General features: G+C 33.3%; 2 protein-coding genes across 2 annotated transcripts in view; one reads left to right on the top strand and one right to left on the bottom strand.

The window, feature by feature from the left end:
* Window positions 1–24133, top strand: part of LOC127728294 (ral guanine nucleotide dissociation stimulator-like 1) — a 431288-nt gene that overhangs the window by 65944 nt on the left and 341211 nt on the right. The window lies entirely within an intron of this gene.
* Window positions 20368–23430, bottom strand: LOC127727691 (uncharacterized). The gene is made up of 4 exons (XM_052234805.1): window positions 23285–23430; window positions 22411–22619; window positions 20808–20959; window positions 20368–20512 (listed from the first exon to the last, which is right to left on the bottom strand). Exons 1-4 carry the CDS (start codon window positions 23415–23417, stop codon window positions 20368–20370), a joined length of 639 nt encoding a protein of 212 aa, XP_052090765.1. The 5' UTR covers window positions 23418–23430.

The following is a 24133-nucleotide window of genomic DNA, read 5'->3' as shown; positions in this document are numbered from 1 at the left end:
CTTCAAACTTTAACTAAATGTTCCTTAGGGTATCTTGTTTATAAATTGTATCCGAAATTTGTATCCATCGACAAACATGGCCGCCATGGCTGAAAATAGAACATAAGGGTCAAATGCAGTTTTTTGCTTATATCTCAAAAACTAAATCTTTTAGAGCAAATGTGACAGGGTAAAATTGTTTAATTGGTCAAGATCTATCTGCCCTGAAATTTTCAGATGAATCGAACAACCCATTGTTGGGTTGCTGCCACTGAATTTGTAGTTTTAACAAAATTTTGTAGTTTTTTGTTATTATTTTGAATATTATTATAGATATATATAAACTGTAAGCAGCAATAATGTTCAGCAAAGTAAGATCTACAAAAAAGTTAGTATGACCATAATTGTCAATTGACCCCTTAAGGAGTTATTGCCCTTTAAAGGGAAATCACACTATTGTTTATACGCATCGCTCTCGTTGCCGCTATAGTGTCGTGACCGTATTATGACGTCTCCTTTTTTGAGTCCGTCGTAAAGGTTGCTAATTTCTAAAATGGCGGCCAGCTCAAAGGGACGTTCACTAAAGCACGAGAAAGCAAATGATGTTTTGATTTAAGTGCAAAAAATGAAAATGCTACTCGAAACAGACAAAATGTATGGCAAAAAAATAGCCGAAAGTGGTCTTGATATGGTCTTGATATGAATTACCTTACGATTGGGTTTAATTCAAATGAGTTACTCTCTTTGAATAAAGATATGATTATTATTATTATTATTATTATTGAGTTAGTATTTACATACAATACCATTTATACAATTATTTTTCTTAAAGGTTTATTAATTTCACCGAAAAATATTGTTAGATATGAGAAATATCAACATTTTTTTTATCTGGTCTTTATTATTTGTAGAGAAATCCGTCAGCTCAACTTTTTTTTGTAGAAAAAACTTTTTTTATTTACTGTAAAGTTTATATTTTCATATATTAACATATTTATTGATCTCGCAGATTTCTTTGTTTCACGAAGAATAAAAATATTTAAAAACAAAAGATATATTTATGGCACTTTTTGTCGATCATTTCAGTATAATCAAAGTGTACATCGGCGAATGTGAAATCCGTCCGGTCAACTGTTTTTTTGGAAAAACATTTTGTTTTACTATAAAGTTTAAATTTTCATATAAGATAACTATTAATCTCGCAGATTTCTTAGTTGTATGAAAACATATTGTAAAGCAAAAGAGATATTTATAACACTTTTTGTCGATCATATCAGTATAATCAAAGCTTACATCGGCGAATGTGAAATCCGTCAGGTCAACTTTTTTTTTTAGAAAAACATTTTTTTTTACTATAAAGTTTAAATTTTCATATAAGATAACTATTAATCTCGCAGATTTCTTAGTTGTATGAAAAAATATTGTAAAACAAAAGAGATATTACTAGTAACACTTTTTGTCGATCAATTCAATATATGTAAAGCGTACATCAGTGATTGTTAAATCCGTCCGGTCAACTTTTTTTGTTAGATTTTCATAAAATATAGTCTAATATTTTCAAGGTCTTCAAATATTAAAAAAATCTATCAAATAACAAAAAAGTTCTGACTATTTATATTTGATTTTTGGTGTTTTTACGCCACTTTTAAGCACCGCTTTTGGGCTATTTCGTGGCGGCCAGTTTTTATTGGTGGAGGAAGCCGGAGTGCCCGGAGAAAACCACTGACCTTCGATAGGAAAACTGACAATCCTAGTCAATCTTAATTGACAATCCTAGTCAATTAAGATTGGAGTCGAGTGCATTCGCACGAGCGGGGTTCGAACTCACAACCTCAGTGTTGACTGGCTAGTGATTACAGTAGTAACTACTTAGACCACTCGGCCACCGAGGCCCCCTGACTATTTATATCTCATCCGGTCAATACGGGCGATTGTACTGTCATTAGTGTCACCCAACTGTTGGCAACGTATCGTCGCGATGCGGTATGTGGGAATATACTTGAAAAAAAAAAAAACAATATACCAAGAGTAACAGCATGTAAGCGTACAGCTTCCGGAATTTGTAGTTTTCTGTCCAACAGAGGGATGTCAATAAGAAAAATGAGTTTCGATGTTCCTTTGGTGTCAAACATCTCTCTCTTTCTTTTTTTTTGGGGGGGGGGGGGGGGGGGGGGCACAAACACATGAACACGAGTGATTCGTAGAGTAATCATATTTGTTGAAATATCAAACCTTATTTAAGAATGACGCCAGTTAAACATCACTGTAAAAGAAGCATACAAAATTTTACATCGGTTGCTGGCTGTCGAAATCAAAGAAAATTTAGCACCATATTATATAGTACATTATACTCAATCTTCCTTTAATACTTTGTACAGGCTTACATAATTTGGGCACAAAAAAAAATCATATTTTGTAGTATTTCTTCAAACTGTCAATTATAGCGAACTGTTCGACCAGCAAGTTAAAAAATAAGGCCGCTAGACGTCAGAGCAATCTGGGAATATCAAACACTATGCCTAGTTATTTTTGTACTATTGATGACCGTACTGCCTACAACAACAACAAAAAATCCACACTGTATATTTGGCTTTACAAGTCTCCAACAAGAGAAATATTTAACACACACACATGTATTTATGTAGAGTAACATGTCTTTCAGAGTGCTAAACTGTAACCATCACATTAAGGTCCGTCTTGTGAAAGAGTATTCATCTCCTATAGAAAAAAAAATTGTGCTGATATTCATGTAATATTTGCCACTGAAAGTTTTGCAAAAATCAAGAAAAAAACGAAAACAAAAACAAAACAAAAACTAGTAGTTCAGATGTAGGTTCGTGTTCAGATCACTCAATGTGATCACTTACATGTCAACAAACAGTGATATAGGGAGATTGTCAGATTCCGATCATGACTGTAAAGGACAACCATTTGTTTAATACAAAGGTAGTTGATTTACTCTTGATACCTTGGTTCTTTAAAAAAAATGGCCAACATGATATAGCAGAGCGCTGAAAGTGGCACACACAATCAATCAGTTATTTTCAAATTACCTATCATTAATCAGTTTTGGCAAAAAAAAGTATATAGGCTAGACCATACTGAAACATAAATGTGATAAAAGAATATACAATTCAAGAAAGAGAGGTGCACCAACAGAAAATAGAAACTGCAATCTTTCTTCTAATTTCATCGGATCTCAGATCTCAAAATTTAACCCTTACCAGAATTTATTCTATCTTACAGTATAACTCGGAAGTTTCTAAGTGGAACTCGAGCTTTAACTAGAACTCTTACGCGAATTAACATTCGAACTAAAAATATAACTGGAACTTTAACTCTAAATTTAGTTGGAACTCGAACTCTTATTCTACATCAAAGGTTATCCACACTCTCATTTGTCATCTGATAAAAAATTTCGTAAGGGTTCCACGGAACCCAGTGTCTCGCCTACTATTGCTGTTAATCGCAGGCTCAACAAAAATGAGGAAAAAAATCAATAAAATTATTCCTCTCGATACTATCTTTTGATTGTAAGAAGCTTCTGTCCAAGTTTGGTATAAATCTAGGATAGTTTATGGATCTAATAAATGTTTTAAAAACTTTAACTGCATACTGTATGTAATGTGAACTGGAAGAAAAACTAAGTCCATTTATAAGTAAAATACGGATAAACAAGTACAAAATTTTGACAAAGTTTCCTTCGAGATACAAGCTTTTGATCATAAACAAGCTTCTGTCCAAGTTTGGTACATATCCAGGATAGTTTAAGAAAGTTATTGAAATCTTAAAAACTTTAACCACAGAGTGAATGTATTGTTTCAAGGCAGAAAAACTAAGTCAATTTATAAGTAAAATACGGAAAAAATTGATTTTTTTTTACAATGTTTACTTCTGGATACTTTCTTATGATCATAAACAAGCTTCTGACCAAGATTGGTACAAATCCAGGATAATTTAAGAAAGTTATTAAAAATTTAAAAACTCTAACCACAGAGTAAATGTATTGTTTCCTGGCAGAAAAACTAAGTCCATTTATAAGTCAAATATGGAAAAACAGGAATTTTATTTTTACAAAATTTATTTCTGGATACTATCTTATGATCATAAACAAGCTTCTGTCCAAGTTTGGTAGAAATCCAGGATAGTTTAAGAAAGTTATTAAAACTTCAAAAACTTTAACCACAGAGTGAATATTTGTGGACGCCGCCGCCGCCGCCGCCGCCGACGACGACGACGCCGACGACGGAATGTAGGATCGCTATGTCTCGCTTTTTCGACAAAAGTCGAAGGCTCGACAAAAAAGTAGAGTTAGATAAAATATATCGACATGTCAACAGAAACACGGATAGATGTAGCAGAACAAGAAAAAAAAACTAGATCCGTTTATTACAAATTAAAAGATTTTTTTAAATACATATCAACTGGGAACATTATATGTTCCTGATATCAATATGGCGATGTGTATTTTATTGTCAATTAACTCTAAATTATCAGATGCATTGTATTTCTCATAACATACCAACGTTGAGCGATTAATCGAACGGTAATAGAATATACGTAATAAATAAAGTTTTAATACACAGGCGATGAACATTGAACATATTATGTACAATGAACATAAAACGATGTATGAAAAATGGGTGCGGGATGATAGAACTCAGAAAAAAATTTGGTTTCCACAGTTCGAATAAATTATGAAGCCTTGTGTAATTACGGAACCAATTTTTAATTCCTACCGAAAATAGGTTTCTTTTAACGTGCTGAGTTTGTGGCATTTTTAACACAGCATTTCAGGTTTTATCTTCCCGGTGCGAATGGACAAGCTAGTGAAATTATGGTAACGAAATTATTCTGCCTGCAGTCTAAAAGGAATGTGTTACTTTTCAGCCCGGATATCCTCAGTCTTCCGAGGTAGAAGATTCTTTATCTGGAAGCCGAAAATTATTTCTATAATACGGCATGAGGCAAACATTCGTTTTCCCCATACAACAAATGCAATTAAAAAAATGAGATGACTTCAACTTTGACAATTACTTTATAATAAACTGTTATTGTATCTATGTTTAACGATTCGATAGATTGATAAAGATATCAATGAATAATCAAAATACCTTAAAAAGTGTTCAAAAATGATATTATATTTTGTAGTGAAAAGGTTTAATTTAACCCAAGCGTTGCAAGAAATGCTGTTATGCCAGCAACGTCGTTCTATAACGTTAAAAGGTTTTAGTTGCCGCCAAAATTCAATAATAAAGATTATTTCCGTTTTAGCGGATTTAAAACATCGGTGACCCCCCTTTTTTATTTATGCTTTTAAAATCTTCCCTGAATCTGCAACTTTTGCAGAAGTTTGAAGGGAAAAACATTAGTAGATTTTTTTTATTTCAAGAAAAATCTATTATAAATAGCAATTAAAAATGGCGGGAAATGTTCAAATGCCTTCAAAAATAAGGACCCGAGACAAATAAATGTTCATAAGGTACAAGTTACATTTGACTGTTTTTGTTAATCCAGTTAAACATGTTTTTTCAACAAGTTTGTCTTTTTTTAATAATTTAGAGCGGTATTTCTATATTTCGTTATAACGCGATTCTTTAAGTTTTGATGACGTCATATCTCGAAAACAACATCGGTGACCCCAATTTTTTTTCCGCCTAAAATATCTTAATAAGTATGATCTGTCTACATGCAAAATTTCAATGAATTATTATTAGTAGTATAAATAGTGTGATTTCCCTTTAAAGACAATTTTACACAATTTGTTCATCAAGTTTGCTAACATTTAAAAATCTTCTCCTCTGAAACTACTGGGCCAATTACCTTCAAACTTTAACTAAATGTTCCTTAGGGTATCTTGTTTATAAATTGTATCCGAAGTTTGTATCCATCGACAAACATGGCCGCCATGGCTAAAAATAGAACATAAGGGTCAAATGCAGTTTTTGGCTTATATCTCAAAAACTAAATCTTTTAGAGAAAATGTGACAGGGTAAAATTGTTTAATTGGTCAAGATCTATCTGCCCTGAAATTTTCAGACGAATCGAACAACCCATTGTTGGGTTGCTGCCACCGAATTGTTAGTTTTAACAAAATTTCGCAGTTTTTTGTTATTATTTTGAATATTATTATAGATATATATAAACTGTAAGCAGCAATAATGTTCAACAAAGTAAGATCTACAAAAAAGTTAGTATGACCATAATTGTCAATTGACCCCTTAAGGAGTTATTGCCCTTTAAAGACAATTTTACACAATTTGTTCATCAAGTTTGCTAACATTTAAAAATCTTCTCCTCTGAAATACTGGTGAGCGATTTAGGCTCTTGAGAGCCTCTTGTTTACACTGCCGCTTGTTCCAGACAAAGACCTCTATCTTGTTGGAGTTGACATAGCAGAACTGAATTTCTATTACTTATATATCGAACATAAAAACTACTGACCAAAGTTTTCAAATTATCGCCAGGTCAAAATGTCCGAAAGCGGGAGCGGACCAGCAAGCGGGAGATTTCCGGAATTTCGTCGTTTGCGCGGGAGACTCCCGCTCACAACGGGAGGGTTGGCAGGTATCCCTTAAAACGTTTAATCCCGCTGCAAATGTTTGCACCTGTCCTAAGTCAGGAATCTGATGTACAGTATTTGTCGTCTGTTTATGTAGTTCATACGTGTTTCTTGTTTCTCGTTTTTATATAGATTAGACCGTTGGTTTTCCCGTTTGAATGGTTTTACACTAGTAATTTTTGGGGCCCTTTATAGCTTGCTGTTCGGTGTGAGCCAATGCTCCGTGTTGAAGGCCGTACCTTGACCTATAATGGTTTACTTTTACAAATTATAACGTGGATGGAGAGTTGTCTCATTGGCACTCATACCACATCTTCCTATATCTATGTGTTATGTTTCTACTCTGGAAAGTTGTGAAAATAAATTACACGAGAAAATTTGTTGGTTTACAGTATATTTAAACCCCCTTTGTAGAGGAATCATATTGTATATAAAAGTGCTGGTAACTCCCTTCACCAATTGACATCTAACTACATTTTCAGGTGCTGTCTTTTGAAGGGGATGTTCATTTCTGTATTCTTTAATTTTTTCTGCCATTTTTAGCTCACCTGACCCGAAGGGTCAAGTGAGCTTTTCTCATCACTTGGCGTCCGTCGTCCGTCGTCGTCGTCGTCCGTCGTCGTTAGCTTTTTACAAAAATCTTCTCCTCTGAAACCACTGGGCCAAATTTAACCAAACTTGGCCACAATCATCATTAGGGTATCTAGTTTAAAAAATTTGTCCGATGACCCCGCCAACCAACCAAGATGGCCGCCATGGCTAAAAATAGAACATAGGGGTAAAATGTAGATTTTGGCTTATATCTTTGAAACCAAAGCATTTAGAGTAAATCTGACATGGGTAAAACTGATTATCAGGTCAAGATCTATCTGCCCTGAAATTTTCAGACAAATCTGACAACCTGTTGTTGGGTTGCTGCCCCTGAATTGGTAAATTTAAGGAAATTTTGCAGTTTTTATACGACCGCAAAAAAAAATTGTGGTCGTATATTGGTATGACGTTGGCGTCGTCGTCGTCGTCGTCGTCTGGCGTCGTCGTCCGAAGACACATTGGTTTTCGCACTAACTTTAGTTTAAGTGAATGGATCTTTTTGAAATTTGACCATAAGGTTAAATACCACAAAAGGAAGGTTGGGATTGATTTTTGGGGTTATGGTACCAACAGTTAAGGAATTAGGGGCCAAAAAGGGGCAAAAAATAAGCATTTTCTAGTTTCCAGACAATAACTGTGGAACGGTGTATGGATCTCTCTGAAATTATACTACAAGTTTCCATACCACAAAGGGATGGTTAGGATTTGCTTTGGGGGGTTATGGCTCAAACCGTTTAGGAATTAGGGGCAAAAAAGGGGGAAAAACAAGGTTGTCCTGGTTAATGGACAAATACTTTAGTACAAAACATAATTTAAAGCAGTGTAAGGGAGATAAATCAAATACATCATTGAAATTCTCTCCCTTACACTGCTTTAAAATTATGTATAAAGTAATGGTTAATGAACAATAAAGATAATTTAAAACAGTGTAAGGGAGGTAATCCAAATACAACGTTTTGGTTACTTCCCTTACACTGCTTTTAAATTATGTTTAAAGAAATGCATATTTATAAAGGAAGACCAGTAAAAATATCTGCAAATGTTGCATCTTTTTTTTTACAAAAAAATCCATATGAAAGATTTGACACTATATTTTTAATTCTATTATAAAATAGATTAAGTTAGCACTATGGTAAATTTAAATGGGTAATTATGGTTGCCAACTCCATTGGAAATTTGAATTGAGATTATGACCATTTCTTGAGGGAAAGATTTTTTTTGGGGAAAAAAGGGGGGGGGATAAAAAGAAATTGTGGGGGGGGGGGGGGGGCAATTTTTTCTCATTTCAGATTTCAGAAATTAAAAAGAATTATTCTTCAAATATTATTTTTTTTTCAAATTTCAAATATTGAAAAATTTCAAGAAGTAATCTTTAATTGCACAGTATGGCGCATTAGATTTGTAAAATCTTTGATCACATTTATTTATTTGTTATGCCAAATCTAACAGTGTATTTAGATTTTTAATTTTGGGTCTAGTTTTCAAATTGGTCTACATTAAGGTCCAAAGGGTCCAAAATTAAACTTTGTTTGATTTTAGCAAAAATTGAATATATGAGGTTCTTTGATATGCTGAATCTAAACATGTATTTAGATTTTTGATTTTTGGCCCAGTTTTCAAGTTGGTCCAAATTGGGGTCCAAAATTAAACTTTGTTTGATTTCAACAAAAATTGAATATATGGGGTTCTTTGATATGCTGAATCTAACCATGTATTTAGATTTTTTATTTGTGGGCCCCGTTATCAAATTGGTTCATATTGAGGTCAAAATGGTCCAAAATTAAAGTTTGTTTGATTTCATCTAAAATTGAATTATTGGGGTTCTTTGATATTCCAAATCTAACCGTGTATTTAGATTTTTAATTTTGGGTCCTGTTTTTTAAATTGGTCTACATTAAGGTCCAAAGGGTCCAAAATTAAACTTAGTTTGATTTTAACAAAAATTGAATTCTTGGGGTTCTTTGATATGCTGAATCTAAACATGTGTTTAGATTTTTGATTATGGGCCCAGTTTTCAAGTTGGTCCAAGATCGGGTCCAGTATTTAAACTTTGTTTGATTTCAACAAAAATTGAATATATGGGGTTCTTTGATATGCTGAATCTAAACATGTATTTAGATTTTTGATTATGGGCCCAGTTTTCAAGTTGGTCCAAATTGGGGTCCAAAATTAAACTTTGTATGATTTCAACAAAAATTGAATATATGAGGTTCTTTGATATGCTGAATCTAACCATGTATATAGATTTTTTATTTGTGGGCCCCGCTATCAAATTGGTGCATATTGAGGTCAAAAGGGTCCAAAATTAAACTTTGTTTGATTTCATCAAAAATTGAATTATTGGGGTTCTTTGATATGCCAAATCTAACCGTGTTTTTAGATTTTTAATTTGGGTCCCGTTTTTTAAATTGGTCTTCATTGAGGTCCAAAGGGTCCAAAATTAAACTTAGTTTGATTTTAACAAAAATTGAATTCTTGGGATTCTTTGATATACTGAATCTAAACATGTGTTTAGATTTTTGATTATGGGCCCAGTTTTCAAGTTGGTCCAAGTTGGGGTCCAAAATTAAACTTTTTTTGATTTCAACAAAAATTGAATATATGGGGTTCTTTGATATGCTGAATCTAACCATGAATTTAGATTTTTTATTTGTGGGCCCCGCTATCAAATTGGTTCATATTGAGGTCAAAAGGGTCCAAAATTAAACTTTGTTTGATTTCATCAAAAATTGAATTATTGGGGTTCTTTGATATTCCAAATCTAACCGTGTATTTAGATTTTTAATTTTAAGTCCCGTTTTTTTAAATTGGTCTACATTAAGGTCCAAAGGGTCCAAAATTAAACTTAGTTTGATTTTAACAAAAATTGAATTCTTGGGGTTCTTTGATATGCTGAATCTAAACATGTGTTTAGATTTTTGATTATGGGCCCAGTTTTCAAGTTTGTCCAAGTTGGGGTCCAAAATTAAACTTTGTTTGATTTTAACAAAAATTGAATATATGGGGTTCTTTGATATGCTGAATCTAACCATGTATTTTGATTTTGGACATTGGACCATAATAGGTAAATTAAAAAAATTCAAGTTCTTAGACCACATTCTTTCTGTGTCAGAAACCTATGCTGTGTCAAATATATAATAACAATCCAAATTAAGAGCTGTATCAAGCTTGAATGTTGTGTCCATAATTGCCCCAACTGTTCAGGGTTCGACCTCTGTGGTCGTATCAAGCTGCGCCCCAGCGAAGCATTTTATTGGTTATTATCTTGAATATTATTATAGATAGAGATAAACTGTAAACAGCAATAATGTTCAGCAAAGTAAGATCTACAAATAAGTTGTCATGACCAAAATTGTCAGTCGACCCCTTTAGGAGTTATTGCCCTTAATAGTCAATTTTTAACAATTTTTCATAAATTTTTGTAATCTTTTACAAAAATCTTCTTCTCTGAAACTACTGATACAAATTTAACCATACTTGGCCATAATCATTATTAGGGTATCTAGTTCAAAAAATTTGTCCGATGACCCTGCCTTCCAACCATCATGGCCAACTTAGTTAAAAATAGAACATAGGGGTAAAATGCAGTTTTTGGTTTATATCTCTGAAACTAAAGCATTTAGAGCAAATCTGACAGGTGGCAAAAATGTTCATCAGATTTAGATTTATCTGCCCTGAAATTTTCAGACAAATCCGACGACCCGTTGTTGGGTTGCTGCCCCTGAGTTAGTTATTTTACAAAGTTTTGCAGTTTTTTGTTATTATCTTAGATATCATTATAATATCTAATATCTAATACTATTAATTATGATTTTAACCTTATTTTACATGATTTCCAAAGCATCAGTAAATACAGGTGAGCGACACAGGCTCTTGAGAGCCTCTAGTTCTCAATATCTATAAATTTTGTCCATTATTCTCTATTTTTTATATTTTAGCACCCCAATATTCTATATTATATTTTTTTGCCTATTTTTCTCTATTCTTTACTTTTTGTCCCATTTTTCTGTAGTATTGACACACTATTCTTTATTCTGTAAACCCCATCTAGTCCTCCTTTATGTACAGTGCTGAAACTCACTCCACCATTGTTCATATATATTAAGTACTGTTATTGTTATATCGTATGCATATGAGCAAGAACACATTAGATAAGAAAAAAGGTTAACATATTAAAAGAATATTTACTCAATAAAAATTAAAACTAAAAAAAATATTTAGAAAAAAGTGGAGTTAATTCCCAAAGCACATGTGATTTATTGGTTTGGATTTTAAATTGAAACATATATATCTATAGTATAATGCTTTTGCTACTTTATTTGAAAATAAAAGTGTACATTTCTCACATGTGAAGTGTAATTTGCATTATTTTTTTTATGTTTTCAATAGATGTTAGAGAAAAGACTATAGCTTTAGAAGAATCCTATTTGGAAATATCTGAGTTAATTATTGAGAATGAAAGCCCACAGGATGAAGCATATAATCAAGCAGTTGAGTTTATAAAACTTACAAACAAGTTAGAAAGTGCACCAAAATTACTTGATGAACAGTTCAGAAGACTACAAGAACTTAAGTCAGAAGTTTCGAAATCTATTAACAAACTAAAAGAATCATCAGAGGCATTGCAGGAAAAGTCATAGCATAGATAATTGTTAAAATACTTCATTATTGTGATAGTATTCACTAGAACTATTTATAAATATGAAAAATAATTATTGCAGTACATTTCATATGAGAGAAAATTTATATATTTAACATTCATAAATAACATAAAATGCAATATAAATATTTAATACATTATTTGTAATTGTAAGTAGTGGATGTTGTCAGTTTCAATATTTTTATTCTGATGTCTAGGTTATGATATATATGTATTATGTATTAAACAGGAATATACATGTATAAAATGATTGCACAGCTATAAAGATGTGGTTAAAAGAACAACAACAAAATGGTTCCAAACAGCATAACACAATGTGTAAATGAAATAAAATTAGACTGAAAACCAACCATAGAGCTCTCCAAACAACAATGAACCACCATGTATTAAATACAAAAATAATTGGATTGATTGATTGGTATCTGTCTAATGTCCTTTAATGAATCTAACATGTGTATTCAGGATGATGACATTGTAATGTAAAATGAAGATACCATGCATGCTCTGAACTAAACGGACAGGCTTAGTTGGAATTATACAGTGCTAGCTCAAATGGTAACAGTCCATAGGAAGACATTTAATTCTTCCGCAACACATTTTTCTGCCCCTGTATCAATAAGTCTTTCAATCTTAATTGCTGCATGCTTTATGAAGAAGCAGCAAATACCAGATTAAGTCTTTGGTATGATTCAGTCAGAGATTGAACCAAAAACCTCCATTTCTTGAGGCAAGCATGAGAACACCAAGCCAGTAGTAAAATAGAACTAAATAAAAATAATAAAAAAAAACCACAATGTTTAAAACATCAGAATGACCAACATTATCCCTGATCAAAAAAGTTCATAACTCCTGTTCCAATCTTTCACCTATCAGGTTTTTTATCTCGCCTTGACGGAGTCAAAAAGCGAGACATAGGTATGATGTTTTTGGCGGCAGCGGCTTCAACAATGTATTAGTTTGTGATTAGGTCTAGTTCATGGTGAACCACTAGTGGTAGGTAAGTGATATTTGGTCTGCAGTTGTATTAGCATTGGTACATCTCATTACCATGGAGATTATTTGGCCCTGACCCCTCAGTCAAGGTCTATTGACTTTGAAACTTTGCTAAGTTTACATGTATTAGTTTGTGATTAGGTCAGTTTAAGATGAACCACGAATGTTAAGTCAATGATATTTGGTATGCAAATGTATTGGCATTTGCAAGTTTCATTTCCATGGAGATTATATAACCCCACCCCCTAATTATGGTTCATTGACTTTGAAACTTTAACATAGTTTACAAGTTAATGTTTGTGTTTAGGTTTGTTTAAAGGGAACGACTTATGAAAAGTCAATGGTATTTGGTTTGCAGTTGTATTAGCATTGGCACATCTCATTTCCATGGAGATTGTTTAGCCCTGTACCTTCAGTCATGGTTCATTGACTTTGAATATTTGCATAACTTACATGTTAAAGTATTGCTATATTTTAATTTCAACATTTGCATTATCAAAATAACAAATAGGTGAGACATATCTCTGTGTTCACAGTTTATTATGGTAAAGGTCAAGTAGGAAGTCAAGAAATTATGAAAGATTAGCACAGGTTGAATCTACAACAAATGGATCAAAAAGCAATTGTACTTTTGTAGATTTTTTGATACTGTTTATTGTTTATATTTATACCTGACATCTGTTTGTTTAAATGCCATCAGTGTTATTGACTGAAGGTGTGAACTTTGTTGAACTGATTCTAGGGGTTTTCTGGACCTTGCATTGAGATGTAAGCTTTTGCTCTACGTTGAAGACATCACTGTGCTTTTGAGATGAAGAGCAGCAATAAAACAGGTCTTGCTTTACTTTGGGTGAAGACAAAATTGTGTAGCTATTTTTTTTTTTGAATTAACACACTATACCCATTCAGTTTCGTTTCCATTGCAAAATAATCAAATTCATCTACGTGTGCTCCAAAGTTTATGTACAATCTAGTGGTTATATGATATCAAAGCGAAAATAATGAAAATTAAAGGCTTTCATTTCAGGATTAAGACTATGAGAAGTTATATGTTTAAAGACAAAACAGTTCTTATTTTTTTCTGATGAAACTACTTCCTATTTTTGTAGCTAACATGTAGATACAGGCTGGTGTTAAAGTTTGGAAGACATCAATTACTTAGAAAAAACTTTTTTAGAATTTGTGAAACTTTGGCAGAAGCTTCTTATGATTAAGAGATAATTCATGAAGATAATTCATGAAGCAAAAATTTTAAAACATTTGTTTTTCTTTTTAAGTATTTTACTGATAGATGGACATAATTTTTGCAATTAACATTTTAATATTTTTGACATGATAAATTTGTAAACCTTCATGGATTGTTATGAAACTTCGGTAGAAGCTAATCTTCCAGATCAGGAAATAGTGTCTGAAGAAAAAAGTTTGATTTTTGAAAAAAAATCTGTATTTTACTGATAAATTGACTTTTTATTGAATTCAACATTCCACTTTTACAGTGATAGCAGCAATCGCAGGCGAGATTCAGGGTTCTGCGGAACTCTTTACTATTTTTTTTCTGAAATTACTGATGAGAAATAGGACATCGATATTTGGTATATAGAATCATTGGAAGGTATCCATATCGTAAGACATCACGGATCAGTGACATTTAGTTTTTCGTGATTCGGTCTGCTTTTCAGATACCCAAAGTAGTAGGTCAACTAATTTTGGTCTGTGGGGCGATTGTTAGGTGTACATGTTCGTTTGGAATGGTTAATTTGACCTTGACCTTATTTTCATGGCTCAATGGTCAATGTTAAGTTTTTGTGATGAGTTGCATTTAAATTATTGTATTATCCTTCTGACAGGGTTACTCTGACCTTGACCTCTTTTTTTGATTGGTTAAAGTTAAGATTTACACCTCTCAGATACTAAGTACCGACCGTGCGAGGGCTTTATAGCCAGTCAAGGTCGTTAAAAACCCCCATAAGGGAGCTACCGTTTGATTTTTAGGGGGGGGGTGGGGCAAAAAAAAAGGCAGGATGACAATTTATGTAAAAAAACTGATAAAAAAAAGGCAAGACCGAAATGAGTAAAAAATAAAAAGGCAGGACAGAGATTACAACTAAAAAAAATGCAGGACAAAATTTTTCATCCTAGCCCCCCCTCCCCCCATAAAAATCAAATGGTAGCTCCCTAAGTCAGATACTAAAAGCAATAGTCAACTTCTTGTTCCTGCATGTATGTTATTGAAAGATTTAGTTTTTTTGTTAAGTCGAGCAAGGATCTGTATAGTAAGAACCTTCTTACTATACAAATCCTTGAGTCGAACAAAATGATTGTGATTAACGACGACAAAACCCCATGCCGATGATACCCTCACAAAAGTTTACAACGATGAATTCTATTACTGAGGAAATAAAAATGTGAAAAATCACGTGAATGCAATTTGCTACGAGTCCCATTTATGAATTACAGAATATTATGCTTTAACGAGTTGCTAGGCTTAACTAGTCGTTAGTCTAAAGACACTTTTTAACAACTGTGTCCTGAATGATATCGTATTGTAGTGTGCAGAAAGTTGGTTTCTGACAGATCCAAAATGTGCTCCTACGTTACAACACATCGCTATCAAGCTGCTTAACAAATATGAAGCCACTCTGTTCGGTAGTACATAAGTAAAGTCATTCAGCGTGACGGAAAATGTGTCGGACGAACGGACGGACAGATACAGTTACAAGTAATACAATAAAATCCCCACTTCTATAGATCGGGTATAATTAAGATCAATCAAGGCGTCCGCGTTGCTTAGCAGGATGTATCAGTACTCAGCTGCGTCCGTTTGATTGCTGAAATTAAATACGACGCCCTGTGAAGAGAAAATGCACGTTAAAGAACCGTCGTATCCCGGTCGACCAATTTTACAGAACCTTCATATTGGATTTATTTTAATTTGCTCTCGTCCTGACATGATTTGCATGAGTGGGAGGGGGAGGGTTTGGCGCCAGCAAACTAGTTAAACCCCGGCACATTCTGTGTGTGCCTGTCCCAAGTCAGGAGCCTGTGATTCAGTGGTTGTCGTTGGTTGCTGTTTCTCATATTTGTTTTTCGTTTATTGTATTGTACATAAATCAGGCCGTTAGTTTTTTCGTTTGAATTGTTTTACATTTGTCATTTCGGGGCCTTTTATAGCGGACTATGCGGTATGGGTTTTGATCTTTGTTGAAGGCCATACGGTGACCTATAGTTGTTAACTTCTATGTCATTTGGTCTCTGGTGGAGAGTTGTCTCATTGGCAATCATACCACATCTTATTTTTATATGACATTTTGGACACTGAACATTAACCACTGATCAATCATATGACATTTGTAATAATATATCAGACGAATATTAACATTTCATAGGCATACCGGGGTAGTTTGACCTGATTTATTACCAAGGCAGGATGTCTGGGGGTAACACACCTGCAGCTTTCCGTGTTTTGCAAATTGAATAGTACAAATTGTGATATAAGGGGACTTTATGAAAAACACGATACATCCCTTCTTTTCGATTACATTGACAGAGTTGGTATTTAAGCTGTGAAAAATTTCCTTGCTTGATGCATATGATTTCATACATTTACAATAAAACCTAGTACCAGCAAGCAGATGAAAAACAAAGAAAACAAAACTTTGGCACAATCTGCGCTTTTCTAGATTTACCAAGAACGCTCCAACTTAACATAACTTTAACATTTGAAAGCCAAGGATGTGTAAATAAGTAGAAACGATAGGAGCTATATGACAAAAGTTAAATTTTGCCCGATACAAAAAATTACCACTTCCCAATTCGAATCATTGCTTTAAACTGAAGTTAATGTATTTTGTTGGATAGTTATTTCTCGACTGTTTCTGTTGGAGAGTATCCTTCGTGATTGTAAATTACGAAGAGTATGCATAACCATTATATACATGGTGTTAATGCAAATAAAATTTTAAAAATCCCGATATTAAAGAATTCCACTACAGGTGCAAAGCATCGAATCTACCATTACAACAAGCATTAAATTTGTCTAAATTGGGGCGCTTTTACATTTCTACAGCCGATTTGCGTTGAAGTAGAACTGGGCTTGGATGACGCATAATGTCACTCGTTTGTCTGTTACTCGGTTTCCGGTCAAAATCTTTGGAGCAATAAACCAAACTTGATAATCCCCTATGAATAGAGGAAGACCCCTATGATACTTTGGTCAAGACAACAACAGCCATTCATAGACTCAAATTCTAGCACAATTTTGGTTTCCATGATGTTATCTTTTTTACTGTTTGTCCAAGTTTAACTATAATCAACCGTTTTGGGGTCTCGTTGTAGCGTTTCGCCTCGAGTGCAGGAGGCCGTGGGTTCGAACCCCGGCCGTGTCAAACCAAAGACTGTAAAATTGGTATTTGCTGCTTCTCCGCTAAGTACGCGGCTTTAAGGAGTAAGAGCAAAGACTGGTCGGCTGGGAGTCAGAATAATGTACCCGGGCAGAGCGATATGTCTTCCCGAGGACTGTTGCCTTGTGAACTAGCACGTTAAAAATCCGACTCAGTATATCAGTCTAGTACAAAGCAGGGTTGCTATTCATATCACACTGACATGTTATCGTCCTAAATAGGCATTTAATTTGCCACTGGACGTTAAACAGCCATCAATATATTTATCCAACTACATGTATTACCATACATGGATTCATTACAAGTATGTTTTTTAAATAAGGCGTGGAACTATTGATTTTTGGACCAACAGATTAAAGTTCAAGGTCACATCAGCTTTAGAACACTTAAATTTTAGCAATTTTTTTGTTTCTGGATGCTATCATTAAACAACTTTTACCAAACTTGGTTTGTTAATGCATCATGTATGGAAAAGACCTATGTTTATCATAGAGTCAATATGTCAAATTCAAGGTCTGAGCAGCTATTGGTAGAATATTAGGGTAAAAGTTAAGTTTCCACATTTTGTTTTTTACCATATGTCCAACTTTTGTCAAATTTAAATCGGATGACAAACACCCCTTTGATTACGTATGAGGTTACTTGGTCAAAATTTAAGATAAAACAGCAATTTATTCATTGATATTTACGCAAAAATGTGTTGTCTTTTGAATCATTTGTCTAAAATTCACCAAACGTAGCTAGAGAATGTCACTTCGAAAGAAGAAAAACCATTTTGATTTTTTAGTCAATATTCTAAATTAAGATCACTATACCTATGACTATACTGAAGTTTGGGAACATATTTTTGGGACAATATCTTTGGAGCCATTATTAAGATAATCCTGATCTTTTATATGTCTGCTCCTTAAGGTGAAAAAGACCTAATAGTATATGGATTTTAGGTTAGCGTCAACGGCCAAGGTTACAACAAAAGTTAATAGTCTTCATTCTACTTCACACAACCATCCGAAGAGATCATAACTAGGCTTATGTACAATGGTGCTACCGGAATTTTTATACTTGTGGACATGCATTATTGCAAACCTGTTTAACATGATCAGTAGGATAGGATCTACAAATAAATAAAATGGTAGAAATCGTAAGTCGACTCCTTGAACGAGTTTTTGCCCTTGAATAAGGATTTTTACCTATTTTTTGCGGAAACTATGTTTTGTAGATACTAGTAAACTGTAAATAGCAAAATTGATTAACAGAACAAAATCTACAAATAAGTCCCCATGGCCAAAATCGCCAGTCGACTCCTTGTAGGGGTAATTGTCATTGAAAGATGAAATTTGACCCATATACATGTTTTTTTTAGCGGAAAATGTAGTAGTTAGAAAGAAACTATAAATAGCAAAAAAGTATCAGAAGGATGAGATTTTCAATCAAGTCAACAAGACCAACACTGCCAGTCACTTCCTTATAGGAGTAACTGCCCTTTGATTTTCTACCACAGGAATAGATTACCTAAACTGACGAAATCTTTCGAAACTTTGGGTTCCAATGCTCTTCAACTTCGTACCTTTTTTGGCTTTTTATTTCTTTTGATTCGAGCGTCACTGATGAGTCTTTTGTAGACAGACGTACACAATTATAAGTGGTATCTTTGATGAGTTTTTTGATATAAAAATAAGAAGATGTGGTATGATTGCCAATGAGACAACTCTCCACAAGAGACCAAATGACATAGACATTAACAACTAATGTTTATATTTCCCATCTTTAGCTTACCTGGCCCAAGAGCTATTGCTATCACTTGGCGCCCGTCGTTTGTCGTTTGTCGTCGTCCGTCGTCCGTTAATTTCCACAAAAATCTTCTCATCAGAATCTACTTGGCCAAAATGAAACCAAACATTACCATAATCATCCTTGGGGTATCTAGTTAAATAATATGTCCGGTGATATAGCATTCCAACCAGCACGGCAACCAAGGCTAAGCATAGTACATAAGGGTAATTTAAGTATAGTCCATTATCTTCTTAACCGTTACAACAGATAAAAAAAAAATTGACATGGGCAGAAATGTTCAGAACGATCCGTCTAATTAGACCAAAACTGTCAGATGACTCCTTATAGGAGTTTTTGTCCTTAAATTATGATTCTTTGCTATTTTGTGCAATGGGCAGAAACTATTATTAGTCGAAGAACGAGAAACTTCAAACAGCAAAAATAAACAGCAAGACAAGATCTACAACTAAGTCACACAGTTGAAGTTGTCAGTCCATACCTTATTGGAGTTATCGCCGATCATCGCCCTTAAATCATGATGATTTTTTACCCCTTTTACATTTTGGGAAAAGAAAGCTATGGTGGAGAGAAACTAGAAAAATTATCAACAAAAAAGACAATTTAAGTCATGAATTATGTTCTAGTCTATTATGTTGGAGAGTGGGCCATTAGTGGAGATGCACATATACTCATGTCAGCGATACAGCTGCCCTTTAGACCCTCTAGTTGGTTTTTTTTTGTCTGGAAACTATAGTAAACAGAGAAAAACTGTAAATGACAAAAATGATAAGGAGATCAAGATCTACAAATGAGTGAACATTGACGAAATACTCATTCAACTCCTTATAGGAGTTATTGCCCATGAATGATGATTTTGTATTAATTTTGTGTTTTATTGCGGAAACGATATAGTAATATAGAGAACCTCGATCAGAGAGAAACTAAATAACCATGATAATCAGAAAAATAAGATTTATAAATAAGACAGAAGGGAGACAATCATCAGAATTTCCACTCCTTATAGGAATTTTTGTCCTTGAATGGTGATTTTAGTCATCTTTTTCTTCATTGCCAGAAACTAATGACATTTTCTTATTGCATTGTACCAATTTCAATTTATTCTAACGGGTAAGGTGATCAAAACAGGTGTTTGGAGCCTCTAGTTAGGCATTTTGATGTTTCATTTCATATTATACTAGTTAACAAAAGTAACAATCCACATGTCTGAACTCAAATTTATCATAAAATACGATTATAAGGAAAACTGTTAACCCATCCAATGAAAAACATTCCCTACAAATCAAATGCATATGATTAAGAAAATATGATCTAGTTGGAAAGTGATATAATACCGTGTTATTTAACACATTTGTCAAATTTAGCAACAAATTCATGTATCATCATTATATTTATTGGCAAACTTTGAGTGTACTGGGTACCGTTGGATTGTTGTTGGTGTAGATTTTAACAAGAAGATTATACAGCCAGATATCATGTTTTTTCAACCACGCTCTATTTTCCATCTCTGTACCACACAGATGATTGAAGTTGCAACTGAAAAAGAGTGAATGATATTGTTGTTACTATCGGATACATACAATTAGATCTTAGATAACTTTTTCAGAAAGCACGGTTCAAAATAATAGAATTATCATACAGCAACATAAATATAATTTTCCAAAGAATAAATGATCATAATTCTAATATCATTAAAAGTAATCATTATTTAGCCCTGTTAACATTATTCGATATTTGGACTATTATGCACCCAATTTTCAAGACCCACTTAACATGCTGAAGCCAACATAGAAGATTCAAAATAATGACATTAATTCAAACAGCATCTTACTTGTTCATTCCCACTGCAGGATCGGCACCAGTGCGGATTATTGTATGGAAGAATGAAGATGTAGCCTCGCCCCAATACTCAGCAGAATTTGCCGTACCATATCCATGCTGCCAGGTACCATGTTGTTTTATGTAGTTATATACATATTTCAACTGTAAAATAATTATTTGACATAAAATTGTAGTTGAGACACAACACCATGCATTTACATTCAAGTTTGCATCAGGGGCTTTATATCTTAGTTTCAGTAAAACAATTACAATAACTATCAGCCAATGGCAGATTCAAACGTTGCGCCACCTTTATTTAAATCGAAAAAACCCATAATGTTTGGCATAGAACGCGTCAAAATTTGTAAAGTCACACCCTATCTAACATAAAACCATTTATCCGCGCCTGTAAATTGAGAAAATTTAAATTTTTATAAAATGGAGTGGAGGCATTAAGATCCAATTTTGGCCAAAGAAACCGAAGTTTTTAAGAACTACTTAAAATTTTCACACAATGTAGAGAAAATTCATGAAATCGAAAACATATAAAGGACCTAGACAAAGATATCATTCTTTCGACGTCATGATGAGATCATTCATGATAAATTATGCATGTATTCCACTAAAATGATGAAAAATGACGATTCATTCATATTCAATTTGCGGAAAGTTCGCGCGAATCAAGGAAATTACAAACTAATTTTAAATGAGTTTTGTTATATCTTTTTACATAATCTCAACATATTATAAAGTTGTTTCTTTTGTGTGCACATACTTATTCAGTCGACAATATAATGAAATATTGATACAAAACAAATAAAGAAAAAAAAAAAAAGAAAAAAAAAAGAACGAAATATACTAATTTCGTCTCGTCATGGTTTATTGACATGAATGATAACTCGTCAAATAAGATTTTTTTTAATGTTCTAAAAAAGTTTTACCTAAGTCATATTCAAACAAAAAAAGTTCATGTTACTTAAATTTGACCCTTTGGGCCAGCTTTGGCCCTTATTGTCCTTTTCCTTCATTTCAGTTTCAGAAATGGACTACTGCTAGGATATATAATAAATTACAAACTGAAATATATATACACTTTATCAAGGGATTCATATATCTGTTGCTTAATTATGGAAACGGAAGTGGTATCAACTAACAGAATAATTAAAAAATGGATGAAATTTAAAACTGATTTCAAAGATACTAGTATTAGATTTTAAAACAATTGCATTGGTTGAACAGAGGCGATTTTGTAAAGGAACCCATACTATTTTCTTGGAGTCAAAATGATTTGTTAAGGAACAAAATAAAAATATGACTTATCACATGAATACCATATGACATATTATATTATTATAGTATGTTAATATGAATTAATATGAATAAAAGAGATGCGTTGTAAACGTCAATAAGACAGAGAACAACCGACGAAAAGAACTAAAAGACACGTCTTACAATTGTTAATGATTTAAATTTTGTGTTAGTCTTTAAATTTTAATAACACTTGAAGGGTGAGAAGTAAAGGTGTATTTCATAACTGAAATGAGTAACACTTCGTTATATCTCACAAACTCAGTAGTCTCCATTTTAGCACAATTTCACCTATCAATAATTACCCTGTCTCTATCTACTCGTGGCATGTATTTATCAACTAAGTGGGCAAATTCGTGGACCAAGATATTTTCTTTGTGCCCGTAAGGATCATGGGAGTTACATAGCACATTATCTTCCAAAACAACAGCTCTTGAATTGGTCAGACCAGCAATTGAATCATACTTTCGCCCGTCGAATGTACAGGTATGTTTACATGAACCATCACATTTGTCTACAAAATGTTTAAAACAGCATATCAACAATAACAAAGAATCATATGCATTGATACAAATATTTTCTAACTATATGCAGTACTGAGACATGGACGATTGTTTCACCTAATATCCCTTAATTCAGTACCAACCTAATTTTGAATCGGCCTTTGCTTCATTTAGGCCGTTTTGTATGTCAACTTTTTCTCTTAATTATAATTTCAGATTTTTTCACTGTTTTATGTTAGGTCATTATCATACACATTAAAATATACCACTGTATTCCAGTTAAAGGCCAGTTCTGAAGGGAGGGCTAGGATGAAATTTGAAAAAAAGGCAGGACAGGAGTTTTTAGTAAAAAAAAAGGCAGAATGAGCAACTTGGAAAAAAAATGGCAGGATGACAATTTATGTAAAAAATGTCAGGATAAACTAATAAAAAAACTGGCAGGACCGAAAAGAGTGAAAAATAAAAAGGCAGGACAGAGATTACAACTGAAAAAAAATAAATGCTGGACAAAATTTTTCATCCTAGCCCCCCAATAAAAATCAAATGGTAGCTCCCTAACTGCAGTTCATTTTACTATTTTTATTATTTAATGAAACGATCTATCTTTTGTAGTTCTATTACTATTACTATGATAATTTTTCTCATCATAATCTTAGCTTAGTTATAACAGACTTACTGTGACACTGGGGTGTATCTTTCAGGTTATAATTTTCAGGGTAAATACCCGGACCTTCCGACTTAGCGAAAATGCCGACACCATGAGATTTACCCAAGCCACAAAATATTGATGATGACATATGTCTGGTCATCAGGCCAACAATGGTACATCCCTGGAAATAAAAATATACATTAATAATAGCTTTGATATAAATGTTGATAACTCATCAGTCGAAATCAATCATTATCCAACTTAAAGTAAGAGTGCTTTGCATTACTATAGCGATATCCTTTATTGCTTCTCACATTGGTCAAAACAAGATCACTAACAGTTGCTGTAGCAATGACAGCTACATAATTATAATTATTTTATATTACTTCTCACCTTGGACAAAGCCAGATCACTAACAGTTGTTGTAGCATCGATGGCTACACTGCAACCACTTGGTTTGCTTGTGTGACATCTTCCTGAATGATCGACCCATCGGTGTTTGAATCCTACACGTGTTTGATGCAGATGTACAGGAGGAGACGGTAGTAGGAACTGTAGCTGAAGATCAGGTGGCAAATGACTGTAAAAAAATCTTGCTATCAGCACATTTGAGATTTACAATACTAATAGGTTTTTGGTGCACAAAATAACAGTTTAATATAAAGAACAAATATAAAATATCAAGTCCGAATATGACTACAATGTGTTCTAGTTGTTATGGTATCATTACACCATATAACTGATAACAGCTGACAAAAGTTTGCCATTTAGCTTAATAATTACAATACATGTATGTTTCAGAAGAATCCGTACTTTTGATGAGCTTAAAGCAATCGCAAGGCATTCCAAAACTAATTGTATTTCTCAATGAAATTC

Source organism: Mytilus californianus, unplaced genomic scaffold (assembly GCF_021869535.1).
Source record: "Mytilus californianus isolate M0D057914Y unplaced genomic scaffold, xbMytCali1.0.p SCAF_2, whole genome shotgun sequence".
NCBI lineage: Eukaryota > Metazoa > Mollusca > Bivalvia > Mytilida > Mytilidae > Mytilus > Mytilus californianus.
Note: the sequence above shows the minus strand (reverse complement) of the source record. Positions and strands in the feature narration are given on the sequence as shown.